Source organism: Oncorhynchus gorbuscha, linkage group LG09, assembly GCF_021184085.1.
Source record: "Oncorhynchus gorbuscha isolate QuinsamMale2020 ecotype Even-year linkage group LG09, OgorEven_v1.0, whole genome shotgun sequence".
Lineage (NCBI taxonomy): Eukaryota > Metazoa > Chordata > Actinopteri > Salmoniformes > Salmonidae > Oncorhynchus > Oncorhynchus gorbuscha.
In genome coordinates this window covers 4,204,916-4,227,462 of record NC_060181.1, presented here as the reverse complement: position 1 = coordinate 4,227,462, position 22,547 = coordinate 4,204,916, and the positions used below count along the sequence as shown (strand labels likewise).

At 43.3% G+C, this 22,547-nt stretch overlaps 1 protein-coding gene across 1 annotated transcript in view; it reads left to right on the top strand.

The window, feature by feature from the left end:
• Positions 1-22,547, top strand: part of LOC124042645 (CUB and sushi domain-containing protein 1-like) — an 842,040-nt gene that overhangs the window by 64,212 nt on the left and 755,281 nt on the right. The window contains 1 exon segment of the mRNA XM_046360721.1: positions 10,373-10,589. Within this exon segment, the coding sequence (XP_046216677.1) occupies positions 10,373-10,589 (217 nt within the window).

The following is a 22,547-nucleotide window of genomic DNA, read 5'->3' as shown; positions in this document are numbered from 1 at the left end:
GACATTTTTAGAAATTATTCCATACAAACACTTTTGGATTGGAGTTAGCTTCACTGTTGCTGAACTAAATGGAACTGTGTCTAGGGGGTTTCAAGTGTGCAGTCGTCTGGGTTCATTTGCAGGTGTAAAGTATGCACTCTAGGTGCTCGAAAAGCTAAAAGTGGGTCTTATTTCTGCCAGACAGAATCTCTCTGAGGAGTCAACAATACCTGATGGAAACACGCCCACTGGATTGGGTTTTTATCCTCCTAAAAAAAAGATGACACTTTTCCCTCTCCTCTCCTCTCCTCTCCTCTCCTCTCCTCTCCTCTCCTCTCCTCTCCTTTCCTCTCCTCTCCTTTCCTCTCCTCTCCTCTCCTTTGCTCTCCTCTCCTCTCCTTTCCTCTCCTCTCCTCTCCTTTCCTCTCCTCTCCTCTCCTCTCCTCTCCTCTCCTCTCCTCTCCTCTGACCCCCTCCCTATTTCACCACTGCCCCAGTGTGCCATGCTAGAACTGGACAAAAGACAACAAACAGTGTGTTGTTGTGTGTCATATCGGGATTTATTTTCCGCCGACGCCCGGTGCTTTGCGTCCACACACTCCCTGGCGTGGCAGAAATGCTAAACGCCCTGACTCCATTATCTGTGTGGAATATGTGCAGCATCCCTCTTCAGCCGTACTGAGGTTATCCTTAGGCAGTTATCTTCCTTACCTATTTTTATACTGTACTAGGGTAGGTGGGGAAAGATTTTCAGATTGAAATCTGCCTCATTGTTCTTAAAAACAAGAATGAATTCTGTGCTTTAACTTCCTGTTGGATAACTGATGGACTGGGCTGGGTGCAGCTAGAGCTGACCGCCCTCCGATCAATTTCCTCGTAGTAATCGTGGTCAAATTTACCTCCCAGAGGGCCCCCATTGATGTTGTTAGTCAGTCTCGCTCAGATATCATATTAAAAACTGCAAATATTTCATTCCAGCTTATGGAAAAAATGTGTAGAATAGCATGAACATAGGTGACAAACAGCTCTTGTTACTCTCTTCACTGTGGCAAAATGAGAAGAATTGCTTTAAAATTAGGGGCAAGTACGGCCCCTCATGATGAGTTCAGATTTTACTGTGGCCCCCACCTCCATCCCTGAGCTGAAAGGAGGCACACAGGCACAGGTAGCCTTGGAAGATTGAAATGAATGATAATAGGCCAATGTATATTCCCAGAGTTTTCTTCAGTCCTTCCCTTTAACTAATCAACAACATGATGATTAGCTGATTAGGGAAACGAGGGTATGTTTGTGCAGCGCTGAAACACATACTTTGTATTGAAAAATATCCCATTGGAAAGAAAGCTGATTCCCGAGTTTGTTACGTGACAGATTTATTCTAAAATGGATTCAATAGTTCACCCCCCCCACACATACCTCATAATGTCAAAGCAAAAAAAGGTTTTTTGAACTTTTTGCAGATTGACATAGAAAAAATATGGAAATATCACATTTACATAAGTATTCAGGCCCATTAATTAATCAGTACTTTGTTGAAACATCTTTGGCAGCGATTACAGCATTAAGTCTTCTTGGGTATGGTGTTATAAGCTGGGCACACCTGTATTTGGGGAGTTTCTCCCATTCTTCTCTGCACATTCTCTCAAGCTCTGTCAGGTTGTATGGGGTGAGTTGCTGCACAGCTTTTTTCAGGTCTCTCCGGAGATGTTTGATCGGGACCGGGCTCTGGCTGTGCCACTCAAGGATATTCAGATACTTGTCCTGAAGCAACTCCTGCATTGTCTTGGCTATGTGCTTAGAGCCGTTGTCCTGTTGGAAGGTGAACCTTCGCCCCAGTGTGAGGTCCTGAGCGCTCTGGAGCAGGTTTTCATCAAGGATCTCTCTGTACTTTGCTCCATTCATCTTTCCCTCGATCCGGACTCTTCTCCCAGTTCCAGCCGCCACCATAAAAAAACATCCCCACAGCATGATGCTGCCACCACCATGCTTCACCGTAGGGATGGTGCCAGGTTTCCTCCTGACGTGATGCTGCCACCACCATGCTTCACCGTAGGGATGGTGCCAGGTTTCCTCCTGACGTGATGCTGCCACCACCATGCTTCACCGTAGGGATGGTGCCAGGTTTCCTCCAGACGTGATGCTGCCACCAACATGCTTCACCATAGGGATGGTGCCATGGTTTCCTCCAGACATGATGCTGCCACCAACATGCTTCACCATAGGGATGGTGCCATGGTTTCCTCCAGAAGTGACGCTTGGCATTCAGGCCAAATAATGTTGTTTCTCATGGTCTGAGAGCCCTTTAGGTGCCATTTGGCAAACTCCAATCTGACTGTTGTGCCTTTTGCTGAGGAGTGGTTTCAGTCTGGCCACTCCACCATAAATGCCTGTTTGGTTGAGTGCTGCAGAGATGGTTGTACTTCTGGAAGGTTCTCCCATCTCCACAGTAGAACTGGAGCTCTGTCAGCATAGTCATCAGATTCTTGGTCACCTCCCTGACCAAGGCCCTTCACCCCTAATTGCTCAGTTTGGTCGGGCGGCCAGCTCTAGGAAGAGTCTTTGTGGTTCCAAACTTCTTCCATTCCTTCTGTAGCTCAGTTGGTAGAGCATGGTGCTTGTAACGCCAGGGTAGTGGGTTCGATTCCCGGGACCACCCATACGTAGAATGTATGCACACATGACTGTAAGTCGCTTTGGATAAAGGCGTCTGCTAAATGGCATATATTATATTATTATTATATTAAGAATAATGGAGGCCACTGTGTTCTTAGGGACCTTCAATGCTGCAGACATTTTGTTGTAACCCTACCCCAGATCTGTGCCTTGACCACATTGCTTTTTTTTTGCTCTGACATGCACTGTCAACTATGGGACCTTATATAGACAGGTGTGTGCCTTTCCGAAAAATGTCCAATTAATTACATTTACTACAGGTGGACGCCAATCAAGTTGTAGAAACATCTCAAGGATGATCAATGATAACAGGATGCAGCTGAGCTCAATTTAGAGTCTCATAACAAAGGGTCTGAATAGTTATGTAAATGAGGAAATTTTATTTTTTTATTCATAATACATTTGCAAACATTTATAAAAGCCTGTTTTCACTTCTTCATTATGGGGTATTGTGATGTCATTATGGGGTATTGTGATGTCATTATGGGGTATTGTGATGTCATTATGGGGTATTGTGATGTCATTATGGGGTATTGTGATGTCATTATGGGGTATTGTGATGTCATTATGGGGTATTGTGATGTCATTTGGGGATATTGTGTGTAGATTGATATGGAAAAAACATTAATTGAATCCCTTTTAGAATAAGGCTGTAAAGTAACAACATGTGGAAAACGTCAAGTGGTCTGAATACTTTCCTAATTCACCGTACGTTCTACAGTACCAATAAAGCTCTCATATCTCATTAGTCTCCAACAATGGCATATTTGGGGTTGCTCCCCAACTGGCACCCTGTATCCTTTGGAGTGCACTTCTTTCTACCAGGGCCAATAGGGAATACATGGAATAAGGTACCATTTGGGACACACTCTTTGTCATGCTATGGATGAGCAAACATGCTAAAAATGGTCTTTTCCTTGCTGTTTCATTTGCTTATTTAATTGTTTTTTAAATGAATAATATGGGCTATTTACGTGACAGATGTCCTCCGATTTGGCTTTCCAAAATGCATTTTAATCATCCGCCATTGAAATTCACCTCCGTGTCTGAGTGGAAACAAAGGAAGGAAGAACAACAGCCTGTAATGCCTTCCGAAGGGACCTATTTTTCCTTTCATAGTGTACTACTTTCCACCAACAGGGTGCCATTTGGAAAGCATTATATTGCATGAATAGGATTATGTAGTTCTCTCTCTCTCTCTCTCTCTCTCTCTCTCTCTCTCTCTCTCTCTCTCTCTCTCTCTCTCTCTCTCTCTCTCTCTCTCTCTCTCTCTCTCTCTGTCTCTCTCTCTCTCTCCCTCTCTCTCTGTCTCTCTCTCTGTCTCTCTCTCTCTCTCTCTCTCTCTCTCTCTCTCTCTCTCTGTCTCTCTCTCTCTCTCTCTCTGTCTCTCTCTCTCTCCCTCTCTCTCTCTCTCTCTCTCTGTCTCTCTCTCTCTCTGTGTCTCTGTCTCTCTCTCTCTGTCTCTCTCTCTCTCTCTCTGTCTCTCTCTCTCTCTCTCTCTCTCTCTCTCTCTCTCTCTCTCTCTCTCTCTCTCTCTCTCTCTCTCTCTCTCTCTCTCTCTCTCTCTCTCTCTCTCTCTCTCTCTCTCTCTCTCTCTCTCTCTGTCTCTCTCTCTCTCTCTCTCTCTCTCTGTCTCTCTCTCCCTCTCTCTCTCTCTCTCTCTCTCTCTCTCTCTCTCTCTCTCTCTCTCTCTCTCTCTCTCTCTCTCTCTCTCTCTCTCTGTCTCTGTCTCTGTCTCTGTCTCTGTCTCTGTCTCTGTCTCTGTCTCTGTCTCTGTCTCTGTCTCTGTCTCTGTCTCTCTCTCTCTCTCTCTCTCTCTCTCTCTCTCTCTCTCTCTCTCTCTCTCTCTCTCTCTCTCTCTCTCTCTCTCTCTCTCTCTCTGTTCTCATTCCCTCCATTGCTCTGCTCTACTTTGTATATTTTGGGGACTAAGTCAATACTGTATGCATATATTAGAGTGTAGCCTAATATTCCAGTTCTACCATTACCTGTTTACCCTGGGGATGAGTTTATTATGGGGATGAGTTTACCCTGGGGATGAGTTTATTCTGGGGATGAGTTTACCCTGGGGATGAGTTTACCCTGTTCTCTATGTAGTGTATATGAGGAGCCAGCCGTCTTATAGCCTGGGGATGAGTTTACCCTGGGGATGAGTTTATACTGGGGATGAATTTACCCTGGGGATGAGTTTACCCTGGGGATGAGTTTACCCTGGGGGTGAGTTTATCCTGGGGATGAGTTTATACTGGGGATGAGTTTATCCTGGGGATGAGTTTATCCTGGGGATGAGTTTACCCTGTTCTCTATGTAGTGTACATGAGGAGCCAGCCGGCTCATAGCCTGGGGATGAGTTTACCCTGTTCATGTACCCTAGATTCTACCCTTCCTTAGATTCCACCCATCCTTAGATTCCACCCATCCTTATATTCCACCCCTCCTTAGATTCCACCCCTCCTTAGATTCCACCTCCCCTTAGATTCCACCCCTCCTTAGATTCCACCCCTCTTAGATTCCACCTCTCCTTAGATTCCACCCCTTCTTAGATTCCATCCCCTTAGATTCCACCCCTCCTTAGATTCCACCCCTTAGATTCCACCCTCCTTAGATTCCACCCCTTAGATTCCACCCCTCCTTATATTCCACCCCCCTCCTTAGATTCCACCCCTCCTTAGATTCCACCCCTTAGATTCCACCCCTCCTTAGATTCCATCCCCTTAGATTCCACCCCTCCTTAGATTCCACCCCTCTTTAGATTCCATCCCCTTAGAATCCACCCCTCCTTAGATTCCACCCCTTAGATTCCACCCCTCCTTAGATTCCACCCCTCCTTAGATTCCACCCCTTAGATTCCACCCCTCCTTAGATTCCATCCCCTTAGATTCCACCCCTCCTTAGATTCCACCCCTCCTTAGATTCCATCCCTCCTTAGATTCCTTTTTTTGCATCCCAAACAGCACCTTATTCCCTATGTAGCAGGGTTGTACCAGGTTTGCCTGAAGTAGTACACCCCACAGGGAATATGGGGACATTTGGGAGTCAGCCCCTGTCTCCTTTCCTTTCGTCATCTGTTGCTTGGTCACCGTGACGACCGTTGACTGACAGTACCCGGGGCTCACGTGTGGCTGCGTGGGAATTGACTATTCTCAGTGCAAATGAACTTTGACATTATTAACCTTGGTGAGTATCTCTTTCCGACGACAAGGAGAGATCACAATCCCCTCAACCATTGCCTGAGGGACTGGATAATCACATCATGACAGTTGATGGAAAAAGCGTGTCCCTGGAGGTTTATAAATAGATGGAGTGTGTAAAGTGGTGGGAGGGCTAGCGATTAGAACTCCAATGCTAATAGCCTGCTGCAAGATACATGCTGATTATGGTACTGTATGTTATAGCATTCCAATGCTAATAGCCTGTTGCTGGATACATGGTGATAATGGCATGTTACAGCATTCCAATGCTAATAGCCTGCTGCAAGATACATGCTGATTATGGTACTGTATGTTATAGCATTCCAATGCTAATAGCCTGTTGCTGGATACAAGGTGATAATGGCATGTTATAGCATTCCAATGCTAATTGCCTGCTGCTAGATACAAGGTGATAATGGCATGTTATAGCACTCCAATGCTAATTGCCTGCTGCTAGATACAAGGTGATAATGGCATGTTATAGCATTCCAATGCTAATTGCCTGCTGCTAGATACAAGGTGATAATGGCATGTTATAGCACTCCAATGCTAATTGCCTGCTGCTAGATACAAGGTGATAATGGCATGTTATAGCACTCCAATGCTAATTGCCTGCTGCTAGACACAAGGTGATAATGGCATGTTATAGCACTCCAATGCTAATAGCCTGCTGCTAGATACATGGTGATAATGGTACATCTCATTGGTCACCCCCAAAGCCAATTCTTCATTTGGCCGCCTCTCCTTCCAGTTCTCTGCTGCCAATGACTGGAACGAACTGCAAAAATCTCTGAAGCTGGAGACTCTTATCTGCCTCACTGGCTTTAAGCACCAACTGTCAGAGCAGCTCACAGATCACTGCACCTGTACATAAGACATCTGTAAATAGCCCATCCAATCTACCTCATCCCCATCCTATATTTATTTATTTATCTTGCTCCGTTGCACCCCAGTATATCAACTTGCACATCCTACCATTCCAGTGTGTACTTGCCATATTGTAAATTCTTTGCCACTATGGCCTATTTATTGCCTTACCTCCTTTATCTTACCTCCTTTATCTTACCTCCTTTGCACATTCTGTATATATTATATTCTACTGTATTATTGATGTATGTTGTATGTTCTATGTTTGTTTAATCCACGTGTAACTCTGTGTTGTTGTATGCGTTGAACTGCTTTGCTTTATCTTGAACAGTTGTAAATGAGAACTTGTTCTCAACTAGCCTACCTGGTTAAATAAAGGTGAAATAAATAAATAAATGGTATGTTATGTAACAGCACACCAATATTAATTGCCTGCTGCTAGATACATGGTGATAATGTTGTGGTGACACAGAGGTGTAGTCCTCCGTCAAGGGGATTGTCAAGGGGGTTGTCAAGAGGATTGTCAAGGGGGTTGTCAAGGGGATTGTCAAGGGATTGTCAAGGGGATTGGGGTTGTCAAGGGGATTGTCAAGGGGTTGTCAAGGGATTGTCAAGGGGTCAAGGGGATTGTCAAGGGGTTGTCAAGTCAAGGGATTGTCAAGGGGATTGTCAAGGGGTTGTCAAGGGATTGTCAAGGGGATTGTCAAGGGGATTGTCAAGGGGATTGTCAAGGGATTGTCAAGGTCAAGGGGATTGTCAAGGGGATTGTCAAGGGGATTGTCAAGGGGATTGTCAAGGGGATTGTCAAGGGGGTTGTCAAGGGGATTGTCAAGGTGCTTGTCTAGTGTTTTGTCAAGGAGCTTGTCAAGAGGCTTCTCAAGGGGAGTGTTAAGCGGATTGTCAAGAGGATTGTCAAGGAGATTGTGAAGGTGGTTTCAAGGGGATTGACAAGTGGCTTGTCAGGGGTATTATGAAGGAGCTTGTAAAGAGGATTATCAAGGGGCTTGTCAAAGGGCTTGTCAACAGTCTTGTCAAGGGGATTGTGAAGCGGATTGTCAAGTGTTTTGTGAAGGATTTTGTCGAGGGGACTGTCAAGAGGATTGTAAAGATGCTTGTCAAGGGATTTGTGAAGGGGATTGTGAAGGGGATTTTCAAGGGGCTTGTCAATGGGTTTGTCAAGGGGCTTGTCAATGGGTTTGTCAAGGGGCTTGTCAAGGGGCTTGTCAAGGGGCTTGTCAATGGGTTTGTCAAGGGGCTTGTCAATGGGTTTGTCAAGGGGCTTGTCAATGGGTTTGTCAATGGGTTTGTCAATGGGTTTGTCAAGGGGCTTGTCAATGGGTTTGTCAAGGGGCTTGTCAATGGGTTTGTCAAGGGGCTTGTCAATGGGATTGTCAAGGGGCTTGTCAAGGGGCTTGTCAAGGGGCTTGTCAAGGGGCTTGTCAAGGGGCTTGTCAATGGGTTTGTCAAGGGGCTTGTCAATGGGTTTGTCAATGGGTTTGTCAATGGGTTTGTCAAGGGGCTTTTGTGGGTTCGATTACATGCTCCAAATGGCCGGAAACAAATAATTTGTTGTGAGAAATGAAGGCTATTCCATGCAAGAAATTGCCAAGAAACTGAAGAGCTTGTACAACACTGTGTACTACTCCCTTCACAGATGCCACTTATACTCCTTCTACGGCCTCTAGGTCATCAGCCTGCTCACCTGTCACCTTCGACTTGCGCACCTGCACCTCATGACAATCACCTGGACTCCGTCACTTCCATCCATCTGTTACTCCCCTTGGTTCTTTCCTCAGGTGTTATGGACTCTGTTTTCATGTCAGTGCCTTGTTTGTGGTCCCTTTTCATTGTTTCTTTTATATATTAAAACACTCCCTGAACTTGCTTCCCGAATCTCAGCGCACATCGTTACAGAATAACACCTCACCGAAGGGAAGCATCAGGGTGGTTTTTTATTTAATTGTTTTGTGTCAGAGTAATGATGTTGGGTTCGGGAACTGCTTCAGGCACTCATGCGTCAACCGGCTCATCAGGTTCTCATGCCTCAGCCGGCTCGTCAGGCTCCCCTGCCTCAACATATCTGTTAGGTTCCCGCACCCCAGCTGGCGTGACAGGTTCTCGCACATCAGCAGGGGTGACTGGTCCGCTCCTGATCCCGGGTTTGTCCCCTTTGACGGCATCTTGCAACATCTGTCAAGCATGTTGGAGGCAATGTGATGGATCTGGGTGTGCTTTGTTGGTGGTAAAGTGGGATATTTGTATAACATAAATGGGATCTTGAAGAAGGAAGGCGATCACTTCATTTTGCAACACCATACCTTACCTTGTGAACGGCGCTTAATTGATTGGAGCCAATTTCCTCCTACAACAGGACAATGATCCAAAGCACAGCTCCAAACTATGCAAGAACTATTTAGGGAAGAAGCGGTCAGCTGGTATTCTGTCTATAAAGGAGTGGCCAGCACAGTCACCAGATCTCAACCCTAATGAGCTGTTGTGGGAGCAGCTTGACCGTATGGTACGTAAGAAGTGACCATTAAGCCAATCCAACTGGTGGGAGGTGCTTCAGGAAGCATGGGGTGAAATCTCTTCACATTACCTCAACAAATGGACAACTAGAATGCCAAAGGTCTGCAAGGCTGTAATTGCAGCAAATGGAAGATTATTTTACGAAAGCAAAACTTGAAGGACACAATTATTATTTCAATTAAAAATCATTATTTATAACCTTGTCAACGTCTTGACTATATTTCCTATTCATTTTGCAACTAATTTCATGTCTGTCTTCATGGAAAACACGGTTATTTCTAAGTGACCCAAAAATGGATTGGTAGTGTATGTGTGTGGATACCTGTGTTTGTGCACATGACTGTTCCTATGCTTGTAATGTAACGAGGCATACTCAAGAAGCACCGCTTATACTCAGTCAGGGATGCAGAAATACCTTGGCTTTCTGCACCACTAATAGAGAGATCAAAGGCATTTCTGCACCACTGACAGAGAAAGACAAGGCATTTCTGCATCACTGACTGAGAAAGACAAGGCATTTCTGCACCACTGACTGAGAAAGACAAGGCATTTCTGCACCACTAATAGAGAGATCAAAGGCATTTCTGCACCACTGACAGAGAAAGACAAGGCATTTCTGCATCACTGACTGAGAAAGACAAGGCATTTCTGCATCACTGACTGAGAAAGACAAGGCATTTCTGCACCACTAATAGAGAGATCAAAGGCATTTCTGCACCACTGACAGAGAAAGACAAGGCATTTCTGCACCACTGACAGAGAAAGACAAGGCATTTCTGCACCACTGACAGAGAAAGACAAGGCATTTCTGCACCACTGACAGAGAAAGACAAGGCATTTCTGCACCACTGACAGAGACAGCCACAGCATTTCTGCATCTAGTACTAGGTCTCAGGAAGGCAGTAGTGATGTACTAGCCATCTGTTTGTTAGCTTCTGTGTGTGAATTTGAATGGTTACATTTCTCCAGCTGCATCCCACAGCTGTTTACCAAAACAGTAGAGGGGCGTCCACTTTGTTTGTGTTTGAACTTGCAAATATCCCCTTTAATGTTACTTGTTGCTCAGTCTACTTTGCTAACCACATGTTCTCCCTCTCTCCATTTGCCCCCCCTTCTCCCTTCCCCCCCAACAGCTCAGAACTGCAGTTATTCTCTCCAGAGCCCCAACGGTACGATAGAGAGCCCCGGCTACCCGTACGGTTACCCCAACTATGCCAACTGTACGTGGGTGATCCTGGCAGCAGAACACAACAGGATACAGCTGGTGTTCCAAGGTTTCGCTCTAGAGGAAGACTTCGACATGCTGTCTGTCTACGACGGTCCGCCCAGCCCGGGGAACCTTAGGACCAGGTCAGAATTATGAACTTGGATGATTTGTGATAAGATGGTTGGGCTTAATAGGGACATGACTTTTCCTTGGCAAGGTGGAAAAACTCTGATGCATTGAGTTGGCACTAGTCTCTGCAATGTGAGTTGATTCAACATATCTCTCAGTGGGATCAGTGTGCAGAATAGGGACCTGGAGATTAGACCTCTGCAGTAACACTAACAGAGGTCTGTAGTGGACAGTAACACTAACAGGTCTGTAGTGGACAGTAACACTAACAGGTCTGTAGTGGACAGTAACACTAACAGGTCTGTAGTGGACAGTAACACTAACAGGTCTGTAGTGGACAGTAACACTAACAGGTCTGTAGTGGACAGTAACACTAACAGGTCTGTAGTGGACACTAACAGGTCTGTAGTGGACAGTAACACTAACAGAGGTCTGTAGTGGACAGTAACACTAACAGGTCTGTAGTGGACAGTAACAGGTCTGTAGTGGACACTAACAGGTCTGTAGTGGACAGTAACACTAACAGAGGTCTGTAGTGGACAGTAACACTAACAGGTCTGTAGTGGACAGTAACACTAACAGAGGTCTGTAGTGGACAGTAACACTAACGGGTCTGTAGTGGACAGTAACACTAACAGGTCTGTAGTGGACAGTAACACTAACAGGTCTGTAGTGGACAGTAACACTAACAGGTCTGTAGTGGACAGTAACACTAACAGAGGTCTGTAGTGGACAGTAACACTAACAGGTCTGTAGTGGACAGTAACACTAACAGGTCTGTAGTGGACAGTAACACTAACAGGTCTGTAGTGGACAGTAACACTATCAGGTCTGTAGTGAACAGTAACACTAACAGGTCTGTAGTGGACAGTAACACTAACAGGTCTGTAGTGAACAGTAACACTAACAGGTCTGTAGTGGACAGTAACACTAACAGAGGTCTGTAGTGGACAGTAACACTAACAGGTCTGTAGTGGACAGTAACACTAACAGGTCTGTAGTGGACAGTAACACTAACAGGTCTGTAGTGGACAGTAACACTAACAGGTCTGTAGTGGACAGTAACACTAACAGGTCTGTAGTGGACAGTAACACTAACAGGTCTGTAGTGGACAGTAACACTAACAGGTCTGTAGTGGACAGTAACACTAACAGAGGTCTGTAGTGGACAGTAACACTAACAGAGGTCTGTAGTGGACAGTAACACTAACAGAGGTCTGTAGTGGACAGTAACACTAACAGGTCTGTAGTGGACAGTAACACTAACAGAGGTCTGTAGTGGACAGTAACACTAACAGAGGTCTGTAGTGGACAGTAACACTAACAGAGGTCTGTAGTGGACAGTAACACTAACAGAGGTCTGTAGTGGACAGTAACACTAACAGAGGTCTGTAGTGGACAGTAACACTAACAGGTCTGTAGTGGACAGTAACACTAACAGAGGTCTGTAGTGGACAGTAACACTAACAGAGGTCTGTAGTGGACAGTAACACTAACAGGTCTGTAGTGGACAGTAACACTAACAGGTCTGTAGTGGACACTAACAGGTCTGTAGTGGACAGTAACACTAACAGAGGTCTGTAGTGGACAGTAACACTAACATGTCTGTAGTGGACAGTAACAGGTCTGTAGTGGACACTAACAGGTCTGTAGTGGACAGTAACACTAACAGAGGTCTGTAGTGGACAGTATCACTAACAGGTCTGTAGTGGACAGTAACACTAACAGGTCTGTAGTGGACACTAACAGGTCTGTAGTGGACAGTATCACTAACAGAGGTCTGTAGTGGACAGTAACACTAACAGGTCTGTAGTGGACAGTAACACTAACAGGTCTGTAGTGGACAGTAACACTAACAGAGGTCTGTAGTGGACAGTAACACTAACAGGTCTGTAGTGGACAGTAACACTAAGCAGGTCTGTAGTGGACAGTAACACTAACAGAGGTCTGTAGTGGACAGTAACACTAACAGAGGTCTGTAGTGGACAGTAACACTAACAGGTCTGTAGTGGACAGTAACACTAACAGGTCTGTAGTGGACAGTAACACTAACAGAGGTCTGTAGTGGACAGTAACACTAACAGAGGTCTGTAGTGGACAGTAACACTAACAGGTCTGTAGTGGACAGTAACACTAAGTGCTATACAGTAGTGTGTCAGTCCAGGGTCCATTCTGGGTCAGGTATGTTTGAAAGCTATTGGAAATCCGTATTTTGGGCTACACCAGTTCATTTAGCAGACAAGATTTGCTTCGAATTCCGTAGAATTATTTTATATTATTTTACAGCATGAAGAAGAATACAAATAAAAAAAGCTGATTAAAATAAAATGGATATTTTTCTCCAAACGATTTGAGGGAGTGCGCACAGGCACGGATTCTGTGTTGAGCGGGTTAACAAAGATTAATTTAGAGTTATTAATGTAACTTTAGTAGAGTTACAAACGTTGGGTTATATTTTTTTCATGTTTAATACATTGTAAGATTCGACTCTAATGATGATTTGAAAGAAAAGTGGTGTGAAAAGACAGTACAGACTTTATTAGTCTCTCTTTAACAATTGAGAACCTAGAATTTCCAGTCTGCATGTATGGCTGTAATGCCCCCTAAAAAAAAAATCACATGCAATATTTTTGCAGCCAGTGGCCTGTTGTGCCCTTGGGCTGAATATAATCGTTATAATTCCCGGTCTCCCAGCTGCTTGCCGAAACACCTCTCACTCACATGACGTGACTGCGCGCGTCCTTATCCAATTCTGATGCGCATATTGAAGATATTGGAAGAACTGTCCACATCATCTTTTCGTCATGACAACAAGATGAGTGATTAGGCATAACGAACAGGAAAAGGATGTAGCCTACGTCAATCTACTACCCCCCCATACTACAAAAACTGACCTATTCTATGCCATAAATACATATTACAAATTGTTGTGGGATGCGATAGATCCCAAATTAATACAACCACTAGCATCAACAAAAATAAACTATTCTAAGCAATGAACTTGACACAGCAGATCAGAACGTTTATCTCATTAAAATGTTCATAAACTAGTAGGCTTTTTCTTCACATTATAAGCGCGAATGTTCTTTCCCTTAGCAGGAAAACACAATTCTCCAAAAATGACCTCAACGTGTGATTATGCTTTTATTATGAAGGTAGATTTTGTTTTTAATGGAGACGATGGTCTTCCAAACAAACTTAAAACTCACAAACGTAAAAACGAACGCCTTTGTAAGGTGGATTAATGTACTTCATTTTTTAAGAAGTTATCGGCTAGGCAACATGAAGTGTTTTGACTATCATTTCAAAAAGTACAAATAAAAAAATGTCGGGTGCTGTTTCTTGCTTTATGCTGAGCATCATTCACAAGTGTCATACTGATAGTGTCACACACCAGACTATTCTTGATTTAATCTTGTCTTTACAGGTACTAAGTTTTATATGTGTGAAATGTATTTTGATTTACAATGGACCGTTAACATGCTCCTTAAATATTCTCTCCTTCTACCTTCTACCTTGTTGTCATAGTAACCTAGCATTTGAATGGACTCTACTTCTTGTTGTCATAGTAACCTAGCATTTGAATGGTCTCTACTTCTTGTTGTCATAGTAACCTAGCATTTGAATGGACTCTATCTCTTGTTGTCATAGTAACCTAGCATTTGAATGGACTCCTAGCATTTGAATGGACTCTACCTCTTGTTGTGTTAGTAACCTGGCATTTGAATGGACTCTACCTCTTGTTGTCATAGTAACCTAGCATTTGAATGGACTCTACCTCGTGTTGTGGTAGTAACCTAGCATTTGAATGGACTCTACCTCTTGTTGTCATAGTAACCTAGCATTTGAATGGACTCCTAGCATTTGAATGGACTCTACCTCTTGTTGTCATAGTAACCTAGCATTTGAATGGACTCTACCTCGTAGTAACCTGGCATTTGAATGGACTCTACCTCTTGTTGTGGTAGTAACCAAGCATTTGAATGGACTCTACCTCTTGTTGTCATAGTAACCTAGCATTTGAATGGACTCTACCTCTTGTTGTCATAGTAACCTAGCATTTGAATGGACTCTACCTCTTGTTGTCATAGTAACCTAGCATTTGAATGGACTCCTAGCATTTGAATGGACTCTACCTCTTGTTGTGTTAGTAACCTGGCATTTGAATGGACTCTACCTCTTGTTGTGGTAGTAACCAAGCATTTGAATGGACTCTACCTCTTGTTGTCATAGTAACCTAGCATTTGAATGGACTCTACCTCTTGTTGTCATAGTAACCTAGCATTTGAATGGACTCCTAGCATTTGAATGGACTCTACCTCTTGTTGTGTTAGTAACCTGGCATTTGAATGGACTCTACCTTTTGTTGTCATAGTAACCTAGCATTTCAATGGACTCTACCTCGTGTTGTGGTAGTAACCTAGCATTTGAATGGACTCCTAGCATTTGAATGGACTCTACCTCTTGTTGTGTTAGTAACCTGGCATTTGAATGGACTCTACCTCTTGTTGTCATAGTAACCAAGCATTTGAATGGACTCTACCTCTTGTTGTCATAGTAACCTAGCATTTGAATGCGCTCTATCTCGTAGTAACCTGGCATTTGAATGGACTCTACCTCGTGTTGTGGTAGTAACCTAGCATTTGAATGGACTCTACCTCGTAGTAACCTGGCATTTGAATGGACTCTACCTCTTGTTGTCATAGTAACCTAGCATTTGAATGGACTCTACCTCGTAGTAACCTGGCATTTGAATGGACTCTACCTCTTGTTGTGGTAGTAACCAAGCATTTGAATGGACTCTACCTCTTGTTGTCATAGTAACCTAGCATTTGAATGGACTCTACCTCTTGTTGTCATAGTAACCTAGCATTTGAATGGACTCTACCTCTTGTTGTCATAGTAACCTAGCATTTGAATGGACTCTACCTCGTAGTAACCTAGCATTTGAATGGACTCTACCTCGTAGTAACCTGGCATTTGAATGGACTCTACCTCGTAGTAACCTGGCATTTGAATGGACTCTACCTCTTGTTGTCATAGTAACCTGGCATTTGAATGGACTCTACCTCGTAGTAACCTAGCATTTGACCGACCTCGTCCTCTTGATGTGGTAGAATCCTATTTATTCATTTGAATGGCCACTTCATTCACATAGCCCTCTGTCGTAGCTACTTATCCTCAATGCTGAGCTCTTCAATTGGGTTAGTGTGGCACTACCTCAGAGGATTTTAGAATATGTTATGTAAGCTTTGCTTTATATAGAGATATGCCTGATCTTAAGATGTAGCAGTCTTTAGCAAAGCATTTTTAGCCGTCGGCAGGCATGACATTGTTTTTGAATGTCTGGCTGGTCTTTAAATGCACATGCCTTAGAGCCTCTGTTGTCACCAAGTAAATAGACAGGAGTTGTTTTCTTTTTTTCTTGAGCTTTGTTTCTGATCTCCTTCTGTGGTCTGCCAGTTTCTCTCTCTCTTTCTCTCTCTCTCTCTCATTCTCTCTTTCTCTTTCTCTCTCTCTCTCTCTCTCTCTCTCTCTCTCTCTCTCTCTCTTCTCTTTCTCTCTCTCTCTCTCTCTCTCTCTCTCTCTCTCTCTCTCTCTCTCTCTCTCTCTCTCTCTCTCTCTCTCTCTCTCTCTCTCTCTCTCTGTCTCTCTCTGTCTCTCTCTCTCTCTCTCTCTCTCTCTCTCTCTCTCTCTCTCTCTCTCTCTCTCTCTCTCTCTCTCTCTCTGTCTCTTTCTCTCTCTTTCTTTTTCTCTCCCTCTCATTCTCTCTCTCTCTCTCTCTCTCTCTGTCTCTGTCTGTCTGTCTCTCTCCCTCTCCCTCTCCCTCTCATTCTGTCTGTCTGTCTGTCTGTCTGTCTGTCTGTCTGTCTGTCTGTCTGTCTGTCTGTCTGTCTGTCTGTCTGTCTGTCTGTCTGTCTGTCTGTCTGTCTGTCTGTCTGTCTGTCTGTCTGTCTGTCTCTCTCTCTCTCTCTCTCTCTCTCTCTCTCTCTCTCTCTCTCTCTCTCGTTTTCTCGATCTCTCGATCTGGGGCAGGTGATTAGAAAGTTGTTTATTCTATATTTCTCCTGACCCACAGTGATGATGGCATCCGGATTCATTTGCCAGGCTATCCTCACCGATTGTGTAGTTAATTAAGGTTTGTCTTCGTTTGTGGTCTTTTACACAGGTTAAGTATTAAGCTTAAGTAAAGCCTCTTTCCTATTTTTGGTAGCATTGCGTCTGTCACTGACCTTCAACCTCACTTTGTCAATAGTTGATGTATGCGTTCTTATTACTAATCACCTCCAGCTGTGTAATCTGTTTTATTAATCACCTCCAGCTGTGTAATCTATTTTATTAATCACCTCCAGCTGTGTAATCTGTCTTATTAATCACCTCCAGCTGTGTAATCTATCTTATTAATCACCTCCAGCTGTGTAATCTGTTTTATTAATCACCTCTAGCTGTGTCTTCTGTCTTATTAATCACCTCCAGCTGTGTAATCTATCTTACTAATCACCTCTAGCTGTGTAATCTGTCTTACTAATCACCTCCAGCTGTGTCTTCTGTCTTATTAATCACCTCCAGCTGTGTAATCTATCTTACTAATCACCTCTAGCTGTGTAATCTATCTTACTAATCACCTCCAGCTGTGTCTTCTGTCTTATTAATCACCTCCAGCTGTGTAATCTATCTTATTAATCACCTCCAGCTGTGTAATCTATCTTATTAATCACCTCTAGCTGTGTAATCTATTTTATTAATCACCTCCAGCTGTGTAATCTGTTTTACTAATCACCTCCAGCTGTGTAATCTATTTTACTAATCACCTCTAGCTGTGTAATCTGTTTTACTAATCACCTCCAGCTGTGTAATCTATTTTACTAATCACCTCCAGCTGTGTAATCTGTTTTATTAATCACCTCCAGCTGTGTAATCTATCTTATTAATCACCTCCAGCTGTGTAATCTATTTTACTAATCACCTCTAGCTGTGTAATCTATTTTACTAATCACCTCTAGCTGTGTAATCTATTTTATTAATCACCTCCAGCTGTGTAATCCAACTTATTAATCACCTCTAGCTGTGTAATCTGTTTTACTAATCACCTCCAGCTGTGTAATCTATTTTACTAATCACCTCTAGCTGTGTAATCTATTTTACTAATCACCTCTAGCTGTGTAATCTATCTTACTAATCACCTCTAGCTGTGTAATCTATCTTACTAATCACCTCTAGCTGTGTAATCTGTCTTATTAATCACCTCTAGCTGTGTAATCTATCTTACTAATCACCTCCAGCTGTGTAATCTATCTTACTAATCACCTCCAGCTGTGTAATCTGTTTTACTAATCACCTCCAGCTGTGTCTTCTGTCTTACTAATCACATCTAGCTGTGTAATCTATCTTATTAATCACCTCCAGCTGTGTAATATATTTTATTAATCACCTCCAGCTGTGTAATCTATTTTACTAATCACCTCTAGCTGTGTAATCTATTTTACTAATCACCTCTAGCTGTGTAATCTATCTTACTAATCACCTCTAGCTGTGTAATCTATCTTACTAATCACCTCTAGCTGTGTAATCTATCTTACTAATCACCTCTAGCTGTGTAATCTATCTTAAATCTATCTTACTAATCACCTCCAGCTGTGTCTTCTGTCTTACTAATCACCTCTATCTGTGTAATCTATCTTATTAATCACCTCCAGCTGTGTAATATATTTTATTAATCACCTCCAGCTGTGTAATCTATCTTACTAATCACCTCCAGCTGTGTCTTCTGTCTTATTAATCACCTCCAGCTGTGTAATCTATCTTACTAATCACCTCTAGCTGTGTAATCTATTTTATTAATCACCTCCAGCTGTGTAATCTGTTTTATTAATCACCTCCAGCTGTGTAATCTATCTTACTAATCACCTCTAGCTGTGTAATCTGTTTTACTAATCACCTCCAGCTGTGTAATCTATTTTACTAATCACCTCCAGCTGTGTAATCTGTTTTATTAATCACCTCCAGCTGTGTAATCTATCTTATTAATCACCTCCAGCTGTGTAATCTATTTTACTAATCACCTCTAGCTGTGTAATCTATTTTACTAATCACCTCTAGCTGTGTAATCTATTTTATTAATCACCTCCAGCTGTGTAATCTATCTTACTAATCACCTCCAGCTGTGTCTTCTGTCTTACTAATCACCTCTAGCTGTGTAATCTATTTTATTAAACACCTCCAGCTGTGTAATATATTTTATTAATCACCTCCAGCTGTGTAATCTATCTTACTAATCACCTCTAGCTGTGTAATCTATTTTACTAATCACCTCTAGCTGTGTAATCTATTTTACTAATCACCTCTAGCTGTGTAATCTATCTTACTAATCACCTCTAGCTGTGTAATCTATCTTACTAATCACCTCCAGCTGTGTCTTCTGTCTTACTAATCACCTCTAGCTGTGTAATCTATCTTATTAATCACCTCCAGCTTTGTAATATATTTTATTAATCACCTCCAGCTGTGTAATCTATCTTACTAATCACCTCTAGCTGTGTAATCTATCTTACTAATCACCTCTAGCTGTGTAATCTATCTTACTAATCACCTCTAGCTGTGTAATCTATTTTACTAATCACCTCTAGCTGTGTAATCTATCTTATTAATCACCTCCAGCTGTGTAATCTATCTTATTAATCACCTCCAGCTGTGTAATATATTTTATTAATCACCTCCAGCTGTGTAATATATTTTATTAATCACCTCCAGCTGTGTCTTCTGTCTTATTAATCACCTCCAGCTGTGTCTTCTGTCTTATTAATCACCTCCAGCTGTGTAATCTATCTTATTAATCACCTCTAGCTGTGTAATCTATCTTACTAATCACCTCTAGCTGTGTAATCTATCTTACTAATCACCTCTAGCTGTGTAATCTATCTTACTAATCACCTCTAGCTGTGTAATCTATTTTACTAATCACCTCTAGCTGTGTAATCTATCTTACTAATCACCTCTAGCTGTGTAATCTATTTTACTAATCACCTCTAGCTGTGTAATCTATCTTACTAATCACCTCTAGCTGTGTAATCTATCTTACTAATCACCTCTAGCTGTGTAATCTATCTTATTAATCACCTCCAGCTGTGTAATATATTTTATTAATCACCTCTAGCTGTGTAATCTATCTTATTAATCACCTCCAGCTGTGTAATATATTTTATTAATCACCTCCAGCTGTGTAATATATTTTATTAATCACCTCCAGCTGTGTCTTCTGTCTTATTAATCACCTCCAGCTGTGTCTTCTGTCTTATTAATCACCTCCAGCTGTGTAATCTATCTTATTAATCACCTCTAGCTGTGTAATCTATCTTATTAATCACCTCCAGCTGTGTCTTCTGTCTTATTAATCACCTCCAGCTGTGTCTTCTGTCTTATTAATCACCTCCAGCTGTGTCTTCTGTCTTATTAATCACCTCCAGCTGTGTCTTCTGTCTTATTAATCACCTCCAGCTGTGTCTTCTGTCTTATTAATCACATCTAGCTGTGTAATCTATTTTATTAATCACCTCCAGCTGTGTCTTCTGTCTTATTAATCACCTCCAGCTGTGTAATCTTTTTTATTAATCACCTCCAGCTGTGTCTTCTGTCTTATTAATCACCTCCAGCTGTGTCATCTTATTAATCACCTCCAGCTGTGTCATATGTGTCATTATTATTATTATAGAAGGAAGGAGGGTAGGAGAGGGGGAAGGAGAAGGGAAGAGGAGAGGAGAAGGGAGGAGAGGGAAAGGCGAGGATTAGAGGGGAGGATCAGAGGGGAGGAGAGAGTTGGAGAAGGGAGACGAGGGGACATGAGGGGAGGAGGAGAGTGGATGAGGGGAGATGAGGGGAGACTAGGGTGTCAAGTAGTTGTGATTGTTGAACACAAAGCTCCGGTTGAGTGGTATGTCTGACATATTGTTGTGTGTGTTGGAGATTTGGCCTCTCTGTGCCTTTCAAAGGAGACATTTTGTAAAGCGAGTAGAGAGCTCATGTTTATCAGTCAGTCAGTGCGTGGTGTGCTGCATGCAGAACGTATAAGCAGGCCTCTGTCTCTCTGTCTCTCTCTCTTTGATGAACTGCTCTGTCTCCCTCCGTCACAGCAGAACACATATTTAACTGTGTGTCATCTGTCTTGTTATTCACCTCCAGCTGTGTCTTCTTATCATTCTCCTCCAGCTGTGTCTTCTGTCTCGTTATTCACCTCCAGCTGTGTCTTCTGTCTCATTATTAACCTCCAGCTGTGTCATCTGTCTCGTTATTAACCTCCAGCTGTGTCATCTGTCTCGTTATTAACCTCCAGCTGTGTCTTCTGTCTCGTTATTCACCTCCAGCTGTGTCTTCTGTCTCGTTATTCACCTCCAGCTGTGTCATCTGACTCATTATTAAGCTCCAGCTGTGTCATCTGTCTCGTTATTCACCTCCAGCTGTGTCTTCTGTCTCGTTATTCACCTCCAGCTGTGTCATCTTATCATTTTCCTCCAGCTGTGTCATCTCTCTCTAACTTTTCCTCTTTTTCTCTATCTCTTCTTCTCCCCTGCTCCTTTGATGCCAGGGGCACCCTTGCCTCCTCTCTCCCTCCAAACGGAAATGAAAGAGGGATAACAACCTTGGTTAAGGAAAAATTGGAAGAAAATTAAAATGCGAGAGGGCACAGAGGGCGAGAGAGAGAAAGGAGGCAATTTGTGTAGAGGAAGTAGGAGGAAGAAGGAGGAAGAAGGAGGAAGTAGGAGAGGAGAGAGGCAGAGAGGCAGAGAGAGAGAGGTGTAGAGAGAGAGACAGAGAGAGAGAGAGAGGTGTAGAGAGGGAGACAGAGAGAGAGGTGTAGAGAGGGAGACAGAGAGAGAGAGAGGTGTAGAGAGAGAGACAGAGAGAGAAAGGTGTAGAGAGGTGTAGAGAGAGAGGTAGAGAGAGAGGTAGAGAGAGACAGAGAGAGAGACAGAGATAGAGGTAGAGAGAGAGGTAGAGAGAGAGGTAGAGAGAGAGGTAGAGGTAGAGGTAGATAGAGAGGTAGAGGTAGAGGCAGAGAGAGGTAGAGAGAGAGACAGAGACAGAGAGGGGTAGAAAGAGAGACCGAGAGAGGTAGAGAGAGAGACACAGAGAGAGATGTAAAGAGAGAGACAGAGAGAGATGTAAAGAGAGAGACAGAGAGAGGTAGAGGTAGAGACAGAGAGAGGTAGAGGTAGAGAGAGAGACAGAGAGAGGTAGAGGTAGAGAGAGGTAGAGAGAGAAACAGAGAGAGGTAGAGAGAGAGACAGAGAGAGGTAGAGAGAGACAGAGAGAGGTAGAGAGAGACAGAGAGACAGAGAGAGAGACATAGAGACAGAGACATACAGAGAGACAGAGAGGGGTAGAGGTAGAGAGAGAGACAGAGAGAGGTAGAGGTAGAGAGAGGTAGAGAGAGAAACAGAGAGAGGTAGAGAGAGAGACAGAGAGTGGTAGAGAGAGACAGAGAGAGGTAGAGAGAGACAGAGAGACAGAGAGACAGAGAGTGGTAGAGAGTGGTAGAGAGAGACAGAGAGACAGAGAGTGGTAGAGAGAGACAGAGAGAGGTAGAGAGAGACAGAGAGACAGAGAGAGACAGAGAGACAGAGAGTGGTAGAGAGTGACAGAGAGAGGTAGAGAGAGACAGAGAGAGGTAGAGAGAGACAGAGAGAGGTAGAGGTAGAGAGAGGTAGAGAGAGAGACAGAGTGGTAGAGAGAGAAAGAGAGACAGAGAGACAGAGAGAGGTAGAGAGAGACAGAGAGACAGAGAGAGACAGAGACAGAGAGAGACAGAGAGACAGAGAGAGGTAGAGAGTGAAAGAGAGAGGTAGAGAGAGACAGAGAGAGGTAGAGAGAGACAGAGAGAGGTAGAGGTAGAGAGAGGTAGAGAGAGAGACAGAGTGGTAGAGAGAGACAGAGAGACAGAGAGACAGAGAGAGGTAGAGAGAGACAGAGAGACAGAG